This window comes from Podarcis erhardii (assembly GCF_964252035.2).
Source record: "Podarcis erhardii genome assembly, chromosome: 5".
NCBI lineage: Eukaryota > Metazoa > Chordata > Lepidosauria > Squamata > Lacertidae > Podarcis > Podarcis erhardii.
In genome coordinates this window covers 21,108,572-21,123,184 of record NC_138509.1, presented here as the reverse complement: position 1 = coordinate 21,123,184, position 14,613 = coordinate 21,108,572, and the positions used below count along the sequence as shown (strand labels likewise).

The window sequence follows — 14,613 nt, the reverse complement described above, 5'->3', positions numbered from 1 at the left end:
AGTGCTGTGAAACAAGCCTTCATCCTCCCTGCTGCTATGAGAGGCAGCGGTGCCCCTGCTAGCCACTTATATGCCCTCTACCATAAACCAAGTTCATGAGTGTTGCTGCTGAGATGACACATTCTCACTGCTGAGCAGCTGCAACTGGCATGGTAAGGCTATGCTGCTCATGTGACCTTTGATCAGCTGTCTTCTAAAAGTTGTTTATTTCCTTGACATGTGATGGGAGGGCATTCCACAGGGCAGGCGCCTGGTTCCCTGTAACTTCACTTCTCGCAGTGAGGGAACCTCCAGAAGGCCCTTGGCACTAGACCTCAGTGTCCGGGCTGAACGATGGAGGTGGAGACGGTCTTTCAGGTATAATCTTTCAGTTCCTGCATCATGCTGGGAAAGGGAGGGGAAGGAGCATAGCAGGCAGGTCAGTGTGGTGCAAACACACTGGCAGGAGCACCAGATTGGATCTGCTGGTGCATTTGCACCATGCCAACCTCACCACTGCATTGCTCCCCATCCCAGTATGCTGCAGCAACTCAGCCAGACACAGAGATCAGGTGAGCAGGTTAGCTCCACCATACCATCCACTGTTACAGATGAGGTATTTCCTCTGTGAAGGCACAAAATCTGTTAGTTAATGCTTCCAGTGCTGAATGTCTGATGTTCTCATCACCACCTATAGTTTCTTATTTCAGTAGCAGGACACACTTTATGGTTTTAAGGTCCAGTTATAGAGTCAATCAGAAGTTGCAATGGTGCCATTCCATCTGGTCTGCTACCCTCACCAACCATAATGATACCTGTCTTTCCATCCTGTAAACATTGCACAACTGACCATTATTTTACTTCAGTGTTGATAATGTAATATTTATTGCCAATTTTGCACCTTGTTCAGGTTGTACCCATCCCAGTTATACTAGTGAGAAATCATATATGGTTTTCTCATTCATCCTTGCTGAAAATTCAGTCAGTTTTCACTCATGATTCAAAATGTCTTTCCTATTCTTATAAAACTGGCTGATAACTCTTGCCTAGCCTCTAGTTCATTAAAGCCTGTAAAAAAAAATTCTTTCAATAGGAATCATTTATGAATACTTGCAAAATCATCCAATTAGAGCCTCTGGAACTTTGGGAGTTAGGGTTGCTAGGTGACTTGTATTTTAAAAGGCATATCTTAGGGCCAATTCATTTTTATTTTCCCTGTTGGGGAACCTATTTCTGAGTACAAAGTACACACAGCATTATTGATGAATGGTTCAGCTCACACATGTATAAATCATGGCCTTTTCTGGCAAAATCCCTGCAAGCAGTGCCCCATTAAGGGCCTGGGTCCTGCTTACAAGCATTTCCCAGCAAATATTGCAGATAATAGACATGCATGCCATCAGCATGTTTGGCAATAGGTTCCGAAATAATGTATGAAATGGCACTACAGTGTGTTGGCCTCACTGATTTACAGAGTCTAATCAATGTCATTAACTCCAAATTAATGCAGGCACAGAATGATAGCCATATGCCTGCATTAACTTCTTGGTCCTCTGTTTTAATAGATAGCACTGAAACATTAAGAAAATACCCAGCCTAATAATGTAATATTGCTTTCTCCCACCACCACTCACTGCCAAAGACTCAAAAACTTGCTCTAAGTATTTAAAACAACAACAACAGTTGCAGACCCTCCAAGTGTCCCTATTTTCCAGGGACAGTCCTGGATCTACCGAAGCTGTCCTGGTTTCTGATTTGATCTTTGAAGGTCCTGCTTTTCGTTATGATTTTCTTATTTTTACTGGAAAAACGTTGGAATTGTAAGTTGCTCCTAAGGCAAAATATTTCAATGGAAACATTGTTTGAAAATGATGCCACCGTGACCGTAGTGGAAAAGTTGTACGGTTGAAAGATAGTCTCTTAGACAGGCTCCACCTTCTGCATAATCAAAAGGGACAGAGCCAGATGCTGTTGAATTTTCCAGAACAGCAGGTTTTTCCCCTCATCAGTAAAGGTGCTTTGATCATCCTGGAAGGCAGTCTTCTCACCATTCAGGGTCAGATTTTTTTAAAAGAAGAAGAAAAAAATACCTGCAGATTTGTCATTCTATAATTGATGAAGGAAGGCATTATCCATAATTGATTAACACAAATGCTTTGTTGACAAAAGACGTGGGTGGTTAATAAATGGCATATTCAGGCTATTATCTGGATTTTGCTATTTTAGGACAAGCCCCCAAGTCAGTAGCAATCAAATGGCATATAAGGAACCTTGGTGAAAGGCTCACGCTCAGTGATTTTAGAGTAGTTGTTTCGTGTCCCAGATAGCTCAGTTGGTTAGAGCGTGGTGCTGATAACACCAAGGTTGCAGGTTCGATTCCCGTACGGGACAGCTGCATATTCCTGCATTGCAGGGGGTTGGACTAGATGATCCTCAGGGTCCCTTCCAACTCTATGATTCTATGTATGGTAGGTATGTGGCTGAGAAGCAGGTGCTACTAGTTCAGCCTGCATGCTGGGAACAGCACAGAGGCTGCACCTGTGGCTTTGATCAATGATCTTCACTTAAAAATCACTAAGGGAAAATGATATGGCCCTATTGATCCTACTTTTTCTCTCAGCAACCTTTGATCACAGGGTATAGACACCTGCTGAACTGGTTCTTCTCATTTTTGTCGGGGAGGCCCCATGGAGGGGTAATGGAGAATTCCCCTTTGTGGGTGCCCTAAAGTGGAGGTCTTTGGAAGCAGAGATTTATTCTAGCCTCCTACTCTGAGTAAATGGAAAAGTGACACAGTTTTGCAAGATCATGTTGAAGAGTAACTCCCATATTGTGCTCCAAGATACACTTAACTGTGTGCTGGGAGAAAGAGAAAAAGAAAGAAAATAATTTTAAGCTCTCTTGAGCCCAAGGTACTCACTTGTGAAAGAGATTTCCTACTCCATTTCTGTATGGTTTAACCAGTCTGCAGACATTAACACACACTTTTTAAGTATATCCAAAGGGCAGGGATGGTTTTCCAGTTTACTTAGAATCTGTTGAAGTTGGTTTTGCTGTTATGATCGAAACCAAGCTCCCATTCATAACATCTAAAACTATCCTGACAGCTATGCAAAGAGCTGATGGAGGCAGGAGCCCAAGCTAAGGCACATCTGTTACTACAAGTCTTGTTTAATCGTTTAGCTCTTAAGTAAAAGAAGCAAGATTTATGCGCAACAAGGGAGCCCAGCATTAGGCAGAAAAAATAATCCTGTTTCTACACAAGTGCCTAACTACCAGCCCTACTAAGGTAACCTGTTATGAAAGACTTTGGGGCTTGAATGGAGAACCTCCGGGTTCAAGGCTGGGACTAAGGTTATGCAGGTCTCAGACCCTTCTACAGACACAGAAGGGAATCGTGTGTGAGCTTCAGCCCCTGTGACTGACAGGCCAGATTAAGCCTCTGGATTAACCTAGGGTAGGTACTGTATGAACCTCTGGCCACCAGACAAATTGATCCTAATTTGCCCTGTGAGGCCATTTTTGCCAAGCCATGTTCACCTGACCCACAACTTGACATCATGTAATTTCAGGTGTGGGGCTAAGTATAGTTGATTTAATTCACACTGAAATGCAAATGTATGCGTATTAATGAAGGCTTAAAATGGAAAATGGCTAAATATGTATTTCCCAAACTTATGATCTGAGATGAGAGGTATGTGCTGAAGAAACACCACAATATCATAGGGCATAGAGAGACCTGCCTCCTTCTATGGAAAGACCTTTCTAGTGAAATTTTGCAGTAAAGTATTTCCTCTCCATTTGAAGTAAGAATCCTCCTTTCAGAGGGCGAGAGAATATATGCGATTAAAAATTTCAGATTCACATGGTATAATGTACAGGCTAGGGTTGCAATCCCTGGCACACTCAGTTAGAGATATATATCCACCTAAGCATTGTAGGTCCTACTTCTCACTAAAGAAGCATTGAATGATGCTTTAAGAAAGCAAGATATGGAAGCTCCTGGTTCAAGACTTACCTGGGACAAAAACTCATTCTCAGCCTTATTAGAGATCCCTAGCACAATCACAGGGTTCCAAGACCGGGAGCAAGGCAAATACGTGTTTCTGAAAGGGACTGAAATCTGGATGCCAGGTGCTGGATAGCTCCATCGGTAGAGCCTGAGACTTAATCTCAGGGTTGTGGGTTCAAGCCCCATGTTGGGCCAAAAGATTTGCGCATGGCAAGGGGGTGGGCTAGATGACCCTTGTGGTCCCTTCCAACTGTACATTTCTAGGATTGTATGACTCTAGACATAGAGAAGCCCTAGGAGGCAAGTGAGAATCAAAGGGCTTAGCGACACCTCCGTTTGCCCTGTTGCTTTCCCTCATGGAAACCGGATCTTTAGCGCTGAATCGGAACAAATGGCAATCAGGTTCTCTGCAGCTTGACGCTTGTTCTGATTTAGTGCCAAGGAGCGGGTTTTCTGGAGGGAATCGGCAAAGCCATTTGAACCCATGCTTTCTAGGCATATGAGCCCAAAGTTTTGTCTGGGGTGTTTAAGCTACAATAGCTCAAGCTGCGGCCAGAAAGCATTGAAAAACGTGCACCAGCCCTGTGACATTCCTAAAACTCTAGGTAATTTGAAGTATTTTTAATTATCTTTATATTTCCACAGCTCATCCTTGAGGGGTGTACAAAGTTCTCTCCAGCCCCCTTTTCACCCTCACAACAAAGGTAAGTTAGTCACCAAGTGAGAGTTACACAGCTTGAGCCAGGGTCTCCATCTCCCCACTCTGAATCCCAACACTCTAACCACTACAGCACACTGGCTGGCATAGGGCTTTCTGTGGAACACAGGGCTGTGAGACTCCTTCTCACCATGCAAGCTGCAGTGCCAGTTCAAAGTCACCCATGTAAGTTTTTCAGCTTAGCCTACTGGCATAACCTTGGTCTCCATTGTACTCCAACTCAGTTCAGAATTGATCAGGCTGCCTTTGTTCCCATTTAAGGTGAAAAACATTGTCCTTCTCTTTTATGAAGGATGGAAACAACTTTTGCCAGTCACTCTGCCCCAATTCCACCACACACACAAAAAAAGCTGCAGCTAAAGACATGGGCAAGTCATTTGGAAGGAGCAAAGTGTCATAAAACATTGAGCATAGGTGAGACGCATGCATGCAGAGATAGAAAGACAGTATAAAGTTTCCTGTGATCATTTTCTCCTCTTTTTCATCATTCTTTGTAAACCAGAAAATTAATTACCCGGAAAACAATTCTGTGCACTAAAAAGCAGAATAGGTTTAATGTATAATTTATATATGGAAATGCAGCTGTCAACACTGTGACAAATTACTATATAAAAATGTTGCAGTTACATTTTTCGGTGTTAGTGTGCATTATGTTCATCTTCTGCACAAGACAATCTTCATCCTCTTAATGTTGTTTTGGCGCACAGAGCTGAGCTGCATTCTGAACCCCCTACTCCCAACAAATGACAGATCAATCAAACTGAACAGGCTTTTATTTGCACATGGGAGGGAACTGCAAGAATGCAAGAATGCTCTTGAAGGTCTCCCGAAGAGATACCCTTCACACTATATTTTAAAACAGTGGGACTTAGACAAGCGAATCAGAGATTATAAAGTCTTTCAGTCCCAGTGTGAATGGGCCATTTTGGGCACTTCATATGCTGTGCCCGCAAAACACCTCTGACTGACGTGTGTCTATGCTTCTGACCCTAGATGACTATAGCACACAATTATTTCATAGTCTTTGCTTTGTTTACAGGAAAAACTATATAGTTGTTGTTATTGATTTATTATGCAAATACAAAACAAAGTCAAAGCGTACATACATCTGGCAAAAATAAAGACAAGAAAAGAAAAAGAAAAGAAAAACACACACATACCTACATACAAACAAAAACAAAACAGGTACAAAAATAAATACGAAATGAAAATGGGACACATTCAAAGAATATAAACAATAAATAGCTAAGAAAGACATCCCAGGGTGCCATTTCTCTGCTGAGGTACTGGCTTTTCTGGGATGGGTTCCATTTGCAATTATTATTATTAGTAATGCCCCGCCCATCTGGGTGGGTTTCCCCAGCCACTGTGACATACCCTACAACATTTCTCCAATGACAACAGGAACGTCCTATTCCATAATAATAATTTTTTTCTTTATACGCCACTCGTCTGACTGGGTTCCCCCAGCTACTCTGGGAGGCTTCCAACTTATATAGAAGCATTAAACATGTTTTTTAATATATATATATTTTTAAAAAAACTTCCCCATACAGGGCTGCCCTCAGATGTCTTCAAAAGCTTGTATCTCCTTGACTCAGGGGCCGAATAACTCCATACTGCCCAACATTTCTCCAAGGAAAATAGGGATGCCCTAAGGAAAAGTGGGACATTCAGCATCAAATCAGAAACTGGGACAGCTTCTGTAAATCCAGGACTGTCCCTGGAAAATAGGGACACTTGGAGGGTGTGCCGTGAAATAATGCAGGCATAGGCAAACTTGGCCCTCAAGATGTTTTGAGACTACAATTCCCATCATCTCTGACCACTGGTCCTGTTAGCTAGGGATGATGGTAGTCCCAAAACATCTGAAGGACCGAGTTTACCTATGCCTGAATTAATGTATAATCATGTCCTCATGAGGCATTCAGAGGACAATTTAGAGAGGGAGGGTATTGCTCACCACCCCACTCTAGCCCATTCACCCCCCAGTAGGGGGACTGGTGGTGCCAGTAGGCCCTACATTTCTGGTCTGCTAGTTTTACACACTGTTAAGCATTATACAGAAACAATGAGTCTATGGATTAGGTGTGCAAATTGAAAGGCACAAATCTCTACGCATAAAGAGAAACAAAGAGTCGTGCTTAATCCATAGAGGAGAAAAAATTGAGAGCTGACTTAATCCCCCTTCATTTCAATGTGACTGAACTGCAACTACCGTATTCTGCACTGGAGCCATTGTGACTCATTGGGCAGAGTTCTAGGCCTGAACTTGGAATGCTTAGGTTCAAGACCAACACACCTGGCAGTTGCCTGGGTGAGGTCTCAGTTTCCATCTTCTTGAGATTTCCTTCACAGGGCAACTGCCAGAGCAGACAATATGAGGAATACACAGACATTGAGACATTCAACTCCCCACAGAAATGACTGGTGATCAGAAAAGCTGTCAAATCTTACTCTGCTTGAGTCTCGCTGTCCTTTGCAGCACAACCGCCTCTCCCTCCTGCGTATCTTCCTCTCTCTCCCTCCATCGCCTGACCTGCTCTTCCCTCATCTTGTAGAAGAGGACATGCTTCTGTTCTTCATTCAGTTCGGCCAGTAGCTCCGGATCGATGTACATATCCCGCAAAATTTGCTGCAGCATGGCAATCCGGTCAAGAAAGCAACGTGTGTGCAGTGGCCAGGTGGAAAAGACAAAATTCAAAACCGAAGGAAAAATACCCTGTCCAGTCCAGCCGACTGAACGCCTTTAGCACTTCCTCAAAAACAACTTGAAATGAAAGTGCTGGCCCTTCCTGAGAGGGATTGGATTCTCTTTCATGCTCCGATCGCTTTCCGTTAATCGCCACAATAATAATAGCTTGTGTCACCTATCAACAGGTGTCCAATGGGGGGGGCAGAGAGATGGAACAGGAGATTGGCAGGGCGAAGGCGTACAAACAAGGATGAGCCACTTGGATGGTATTCAAAGGCTCCCCAAAAGGGGAAAGAAGATAACTCCTGACAGCTGCCACTTAAATACCTGGAAACAGTTCAGTATTTTACAAAACTGATCCGATTATGGCACGGTGTCCCATGTTTCTTGCTTCTCATTCCCACGGTGGTGTGTTCCCCTTGATGTAGTGCTGGGGATTTGTGCCTCAGGGTTTATTTTTAAATCTATGCTGTCATGGTGAAAAGTAACAACTACACCGGCGATATCTATGTCATTCCAGCGCCTTTTGGGAACTGATCCCTTCTGATAAAAGGCAACACACGTTTACACATTATCTGTATCGCTGCTTACTCTCCCTGGTCGCTGGAGCACACGCCACCACCTGGCTCTGTCTAGGGTCATGCTTACTTACTGCCAACAGACATGGTGATTCAGCACTAACGGATTAAAAAGTTTTTTAAGGGGTTTTTCCCCTCTCTCAAACTTGCAGAAAGGAATGGAAGAGCAGCCCAAAGCTGTCAGGAGGAAAACTTGCAAGGCAGCTAATTAATATTAATTAAGCCAAAGTCTGGCCTTGGCAGTTCAAGCACACTGCGTTAACCCTCTTGCCATCGGTGCGTTTTCCATTCTGCGGTGGGAAGATAGAGACGAGATTGCTTTTTAAGCAAATGGTGACCTTTTGCTGTTTACTGGCATTTTCCTGCCCTCCGTGAAATACTATTGTTAGCTCCTCGGGGTTTCTATTACAATAATTTATATGCAACTAATCATAGCCCCGTCCAGCCTCTAAGGTCTAAGATGTGTAATAATAGATTTTAAAGCATAATAGACGATGGTAAAATTCTGTTAAAATCCCATTTGAAACAGCTAAATGCATAACAAAACTGCCAACCAGTTGAACTCAGGCCACCAAAAGGCCATGGAGATGTTAATAGTCTAACAAGATGCTCAGGCTTCTTTGAATTATTCAGATATCACCAAAATAGTTTTGTAAGACATCTACTCTTTTTTTTCCTTGCTTTTTAGAAAAGATAACTATTTTTTGGATCATCAGAATGTAAGAGTCCTGCTGGATTAGAGCAAAAGGTCAAGCAGGATGCTAAGGGGGCAGTCTCTCTGGAACATCAAGAGAACCATTAATTCAAAAGGCTACATGACCTTAACATTAGCTTTCTGACTTCAGATCTTCATCAGCTGAGAGTCACATCCTTGGCCAACTTGTATCGGATTCCTCTATGCCTGTCTTAGGTGGAGTGACACCTTAACCGCATCGTAGCATTTAGACTGGAACAATTCCAGTGCCTCTAAGGAAGGTATCGTCATACTCGAGAGAACCGAGTCGTATAAAAAAAGGCTTTTCAAAATAAAACCTAAAAGAACCATTAAAAAACAGCCTGATGAATACCAAGCATGCTGAGTAGCCACAGAAAGTTGGGGATGAGAGGCAAATGGATGTTTTGGAGCCCCTTATAGTTTATATTACCCCGGAGGAGGACTTAGCTGGCTAGCTAGTACCCAGAATAGGAACATTTCTCTTAGAAGGCAAGAATACAACATTTTGTTGCAAGTCTCGGTTGTAATCCAACTTCCATCTACAGTCAAATCCACATCATACATCCAAAGCACATGAATACCCCCAAAGAATCCTGGGAGCTGTAGTTTACCCTTACAGAGCTGCAATTCCCAGCAATTACAGTTCCCAGGATTTTTGGGTGAAGCTTCGTGCTCTACATGTATGACATGAATGTGACCTAAAAACCTCTGCTCCATTTTCAGCTAAAGAAAACTGCGAAGTGCAGCTATTTCCACCCATAAACTGACCAAAATATCTGCCATAGGCAACACAATACACAGAGCAGTGATATAATAACAAAATGCAAATTCACACAAAAATACAGTGGTACCTCGGGTTACATATGCTTCAGGTTACATACGCTTCGGATTACAGACTCCGCTAATCCAGAAATAGTAGCTCGGGTCAAGAACTTTGCTTCAGGATGAGAACAGAAATTGTGTGGCGGTGGCGCGGCGGCAGCGGGAGGCCCCATTAGCTAAAGTGGTGCTTCAGGTTAAGAACAGTTTCAGGTTAAGAACAGACCTCCGGAACGAATTAGGTACGTAACCAGAGGTACCACTGTATTTCATTTTGCTATCACATCACTACCCTTTGTATTACAGTTGCCCTTGGTGAAATATTTTGTGTGTGACTTTTTGCATAGGCAACATAAGACATTGTGGAAAGAATTTCCCCTCTGTTCTTTGTTCCCCCAACTCGGCATTCATACGCATATATTGCTGCTGGACTTGGAGGGTCCATTTAACTATCATAGCTGGTAGCTGCTGATAGAACTATCCCCCATAATGGAAGGTTTCCAAGCTTCTCGCATATCTTTTTCCCAACGTCAGTGAGAATGATGTAAATCAAACAATTTGTTTGTTTTAAGAGGTGGACATTTACTGATCATGATTCAAGGTAACAGAAAAGGGCAAAATTCTCTAAATGATTATTCTGGTCAAAGTCTTTCTTGTTTCTTTTTGGCAAAAGCTTCCTTGGCAAAACTCAACAGTCAGTTTAAAAAGGTAAAGGTACCCCTGCCCGTACGGGCCATTCGTGTCCGACTCTAGGGTTGTGCGCCCATCTCACTTAAGAGGCCGAGCGCCAGCGCTGTCCGCAGACACTTCCGGGTCACGTGGCCAGCGTGACAAGCTGCATCTGGCGAGCCAGCACCAGCGCAGCACACGGAAACATCGTTTACCTTCCCGCTAGTAAGCGGTCCCTATTTATCTACTTGCACCCAGGGGTGCTTTCGAACTGCTAGGTTGGCAGGCGCTGGGACTGAGCAACGGGAGCACACCCCGCCGCGGGGATTCAAACTGCTGACCTGATGATCAGCAAGTCCTAGGCGCTGAGGTTTTTCCCACAGCACCACCCGCGTCCCTCAACAGTTTACACCACCAAAAACGCTTTGTGTTAATTGTCAGAGCAGTTCAGCATCGGAATGAGTGGATCACTCTCTGTCAGGTTCACGGGTGTTCATTTGTAATTCTGTCCTATTCCATTTCTGCTTTAATCTGTTATTTTCTTTTAAAAAAACCAAAAACTCATGAAAATTTATATTTACATTGGCTGACAAAATATACATTTCTAAACAAAATTTCTCTCAAATTACGCATTTCTAAAATGGATTTTTCCTAGAATACACATTATTATAGGCATTTTGGTACATTTCCTAGAATCATAGAATTGTAGAACTGGAAGAGACCTGTAATGCAAGAATCTCAACTAAAGCATCCATGGCAGATGGCCATCCAACTTCTGCTTAAAAACCTCCAAGGAAGGAGACTCCACTACTTCTTGAAGGAGTCCATGCCACTGTCAACAGCTTTTACTGTCAGAAAGTTCTTCCTGGTGTTTAATCTCCTATTTTGTAATGCAAAGCCATGGGTCTGGTCCCTACTATCTAGAGAAGAAAACAAGCTTGCTCCATCTCCTATGTGACACCCTTCAGATACTTCAGATATCTCCTCAGTCACCTATTTTCCAGGCTAAACATACCCAGCTCCTTCAACCGTTCCTCATAGGGTTTGGTTTGCAGATCCTTGAGCATCTTAGTCACCCTCCTCTGCACATGTTCCAGCTTCTCAATGTCCTTCTTAAATCATGGAAGCCAGAACTGGACACAGTACTTCAGGTGTGGTCTGACCAAGGCAGAACAGAACAATACTATTACTTCCCATGTTTGGAACACTAGACTTCTGTAGATGCTTCTAATGCTCACTGGCAGCATGAAGACACCCACTGGTGGAGTATTTTCTTCTTTTTATTTGCAAACATACATGCATGCCTATTTCCTTACACCTTGTTCCAGTTTGCTTGTGGGCAGCAAAGTCCCTGTTGGCTCCTCTTGCACATCAACTCAATTGAGTGGAGTGGAATTTGGGGAGACTCACAACAACCTCTCTGCTTGAGACTGGTGATGACTTCCTTGAACAGGGGAGCTCCATGGGTTGTTCCCATTGACAGGAATTGGAGGGGTGTAAAGAGAGAAGGCAAAAGAAAGAAACATCTTCCCTTCTTGCCCCACCCCTCTCCCTTTGATTTTTTTTTTTTTTTTTAATGGTACATGCTTGTCTGAGATGAATTCAACAGAATGCTTTTATGTTAGTTGTGGTGGTTACAGTAGGGAAGCCTCTGATAGGGATTGGATGAGCTATCCTAATGTCACAGGTTGGAAAAGTAGGCAGAAGTGTATCCAGCTATCATTGCCTGGACAGCTTGATCCTACAGAAAAGCAAGGCAGGAAGAATCAACAGAAGAAGCAGAGGTATCTAGGGAAAGAGAGTGGTCTGCAAAATTGCAGCAGTCTAGATTCGAAAATCAAAAGGAAGATCTACAGAGCTGCTGTCAGGGCAATTGGTTGGGGTAGAATGAATAGGATGGGGCCACCAAACATGGCAGGACTGACCTACCACACAGCAGGAGGGGGCGTCCCTCCAAGACTATTAAATGCAGAGTCTGAAATTAACTAAGCACACACACAACTGGAAAATAATTTCAGAGGAAAGAAGGAAAGCTGAAAGAGAGTGGGGGCAGAAAAGAGACCTGCACAAGCCTAGGGATCTGTAGAAGAGATGAAAGATGAAGCTCACATATTGATTTGAAATAGCCAGCCAAATCTTTGACTTAAAGGTCTCTTGTTACCTGCTGTTTTAATGTTGTCACTCAGCATTTGGTAAACTTGGTGTCTAGGCCTTTGCCTTATAATTCCTCTTTCTTCAAATAAGAGCAGAATTGTTGTTTTCTAGAGCAAAAGTTCAGAATGTATTACTCTTCGCGTGGTTGCTATCACTGCATAGCACATGAAGTTTCATCGGACCAGCTGTTTATATACCACTTTCACAGACAGAAGGCTACGCTCTTGGGACTCTGTAAATATACAAGAATTACCTATTGAATTCAGGAAATAGTGTACAGGTGCACTATTTATGTCTATTTATTTATGTCTATTTATGTCAAATGTTAGAGAAGCCTGTATAAATCCTCTAAACTCATTGTGCTTTTGTAATGAATTACTAGTATTATTATTATTAAGCAGATCTTTTGCATATAGGTGAACAACACAACCTTCAAGCTGGACACAGCATAGTTGCATAGCCAAGTGCAGCTGTCTCAAGTGAAAGTTGGTGTAACATAGCAACTGAAGGTATGTGTGTCAGCTCACTCTTATCAAGCAAGAAGCCACTAGGCAGCCTTAGATAGTAAAGCTTGTAAATGTCATTGGAGAAGATTTATGTTACAGGATCTTCAAGCATAGGGGTGGGGGGTTAGCATCTCCAAGACACAAAATATATACCTAGCCAATATATTCTCCAGGTCATCCAAAAGTCAATGGGCCAGATCTAGACTAAGTTAGATGCAACAGGACAACCTAGTTATGACTTGTGCTTTGAAATCCATGGAATCTCAGTGCAACTAAATTAGTCTGGATTCAACCCAATGTATTGGTGACCCTCAGCAGGGACAGCTTGCCCAATGGGGCACAGCCAAAGCAGTAGCCACTCAGCAGCAGTGTCACTGCCACTTACTGGGAGAGGAAAGGGGAAGATGGTGGCCAAGTTGGGGTTGCATGGGCAGACTGGTAGTTCCAATCCAGTGCTCCCAATGGGGGGCCCACACAGCTCCATTGTTGCTGCTGTCTCACCCCTCTCCTAAGTGCTAGTGATGTTGCTGCCTGGAGATTATTGATGTGGCTTCACCCCACCGACCAAGTGGCTTCTGACCCCTCACTAAAGGTCACCTGGGAGCCATTGTAGAATTGCAGGCAGATTCTACCTACTGTGAACTTTCAAGTGGTTTATTTGTTGGTGACACAGACTTCTGTAGAGAAGAAGAAGAAGAAGAAGAAGAAGAAGAAGAAGAAGAAGAAGAAGAAGAAGAAGAAGCAGCAGCAGCAGCAGCAGCTTTGAAGATAGCATACTCTGACCTTTGCCTTGAGCCAAGAAATCCTTGGAAGTCTCCTCCTGCCATCCGGCTTACAAATATCATGGCAAATGAGAGATCAACCTGGCCCCATTCATTGGGAGGAGCTGTCTTGATTCCAAGAGCCCCCCTCCTTGTCCTTCCAAGAACACTTGACTCCAACTGCCAGTTGAACACCTCTGGAACAGCACCAACTGCTCTTCAAGCAAGAACATCACGAGGGAAATTGAGCCTGGATGCAACTGGACATTAACTCCCACGTAGCTCACCATTTTGTTCTGCCCTTGAAGGACTGACCACTCTCCTCTACCTCTTCTCTTCCTTTGTGTCTCTTTATATAACCCTTATGGCAGTACCCTTCTCTCTTTCAATTGATGAGAGTCATTTTGAGAGGCTGTCATTGTCTGAAAAGTAGGATAAAAATATAGCATTATTTTTTTATTTGCTTTTCATAACAAGCCCATGAAGAAGAACACCTCAATTCCCATTTTACAGATGAGCACAACTGATGCTTAGGGAAAATAACTTATACAAGATGACACTTCTAGACATCGGGTCAATGCCCTAACCAATTGATTGTGCTGACTTTTATCACAACTCCTTACTTGGCAAGGTACTTGAGTTGCCAATGTAGTTTTATCCTCACATCTCCAGATCATTCACCCAGCAAAAGGTTAGTATCTCATGTTCAGTTGCCTTTAACCTTGAGATATAGATAGACCGACAGACAGACAGATGTATTCTATTTCCTTCCCATTGCTTTGAAAATTGTATGGGGGGGGTTTCTGGGGTCCATAGCTTTCATCAGATTTTCAAAGGTTCCTGTGAGCCAATAAAAGGTTAAGAAACACTGCTTTCACTGGTAATCTACCTTATTCGCTCACCTTGATTTTATATTTTCACATAACTTCCTTTCTCTAAACTAAACAGCTCTCTGGCTAAAACGCAAGAATGCTGAAGCAGCACAAAAAGAATTTTATTCAGAGTTT

The 14,613-nt window shown here is 43.1% G+C and overlaps 1 protein-coding gene and 1 long non-coding RNA gene across 5 annotated transcripts in view; one reads left to right on the top strand and one right to left on the bottom strand.

Annotated features, from left to right (window-relative positions):
• SH2D4B (SH2 domain containing 4B) overlaps positions 1 to 13,761 on the bottom strand; it is an 80,795-nt gene extending 67,034 nt beyond the window's left edge. For 2 of the 4 annotated variants that reach the window (XM_081861252.1, XM_081861257.1), the window contains exon 1: positions 7,167 to 8,674. In XM_081861252.1, coding sequence (XP_081717378.1) covers positions 7,167 to 7,353 — 187 coding nt within the window. In that variant the 5' untranslated portion in view covers positions 7,354 to 8,674. Of the gene's footprint in view, positions 1 to 7,166; positions 8,675 to 12,346; positions 12,572 to 13,628 lie in introns of those variants that run through there. The other 2 variants (XM_081861253.1, XM_081861256.1) reach the window with 2 other exon arrangements.
• Positions 7,640 to 9,046, top strand: LOC309341665. The gene is made up of 2 exons (XR_014156514.1): positions 7,640 to 7,740; positions 8,671 to 9,046. It is a non-coding gene; the product is annotated as an uncharacterized lncRNA (long non-coding RNA).
• Positions 13,762 to 14,613: the final 852 nt, after the last annotated feature.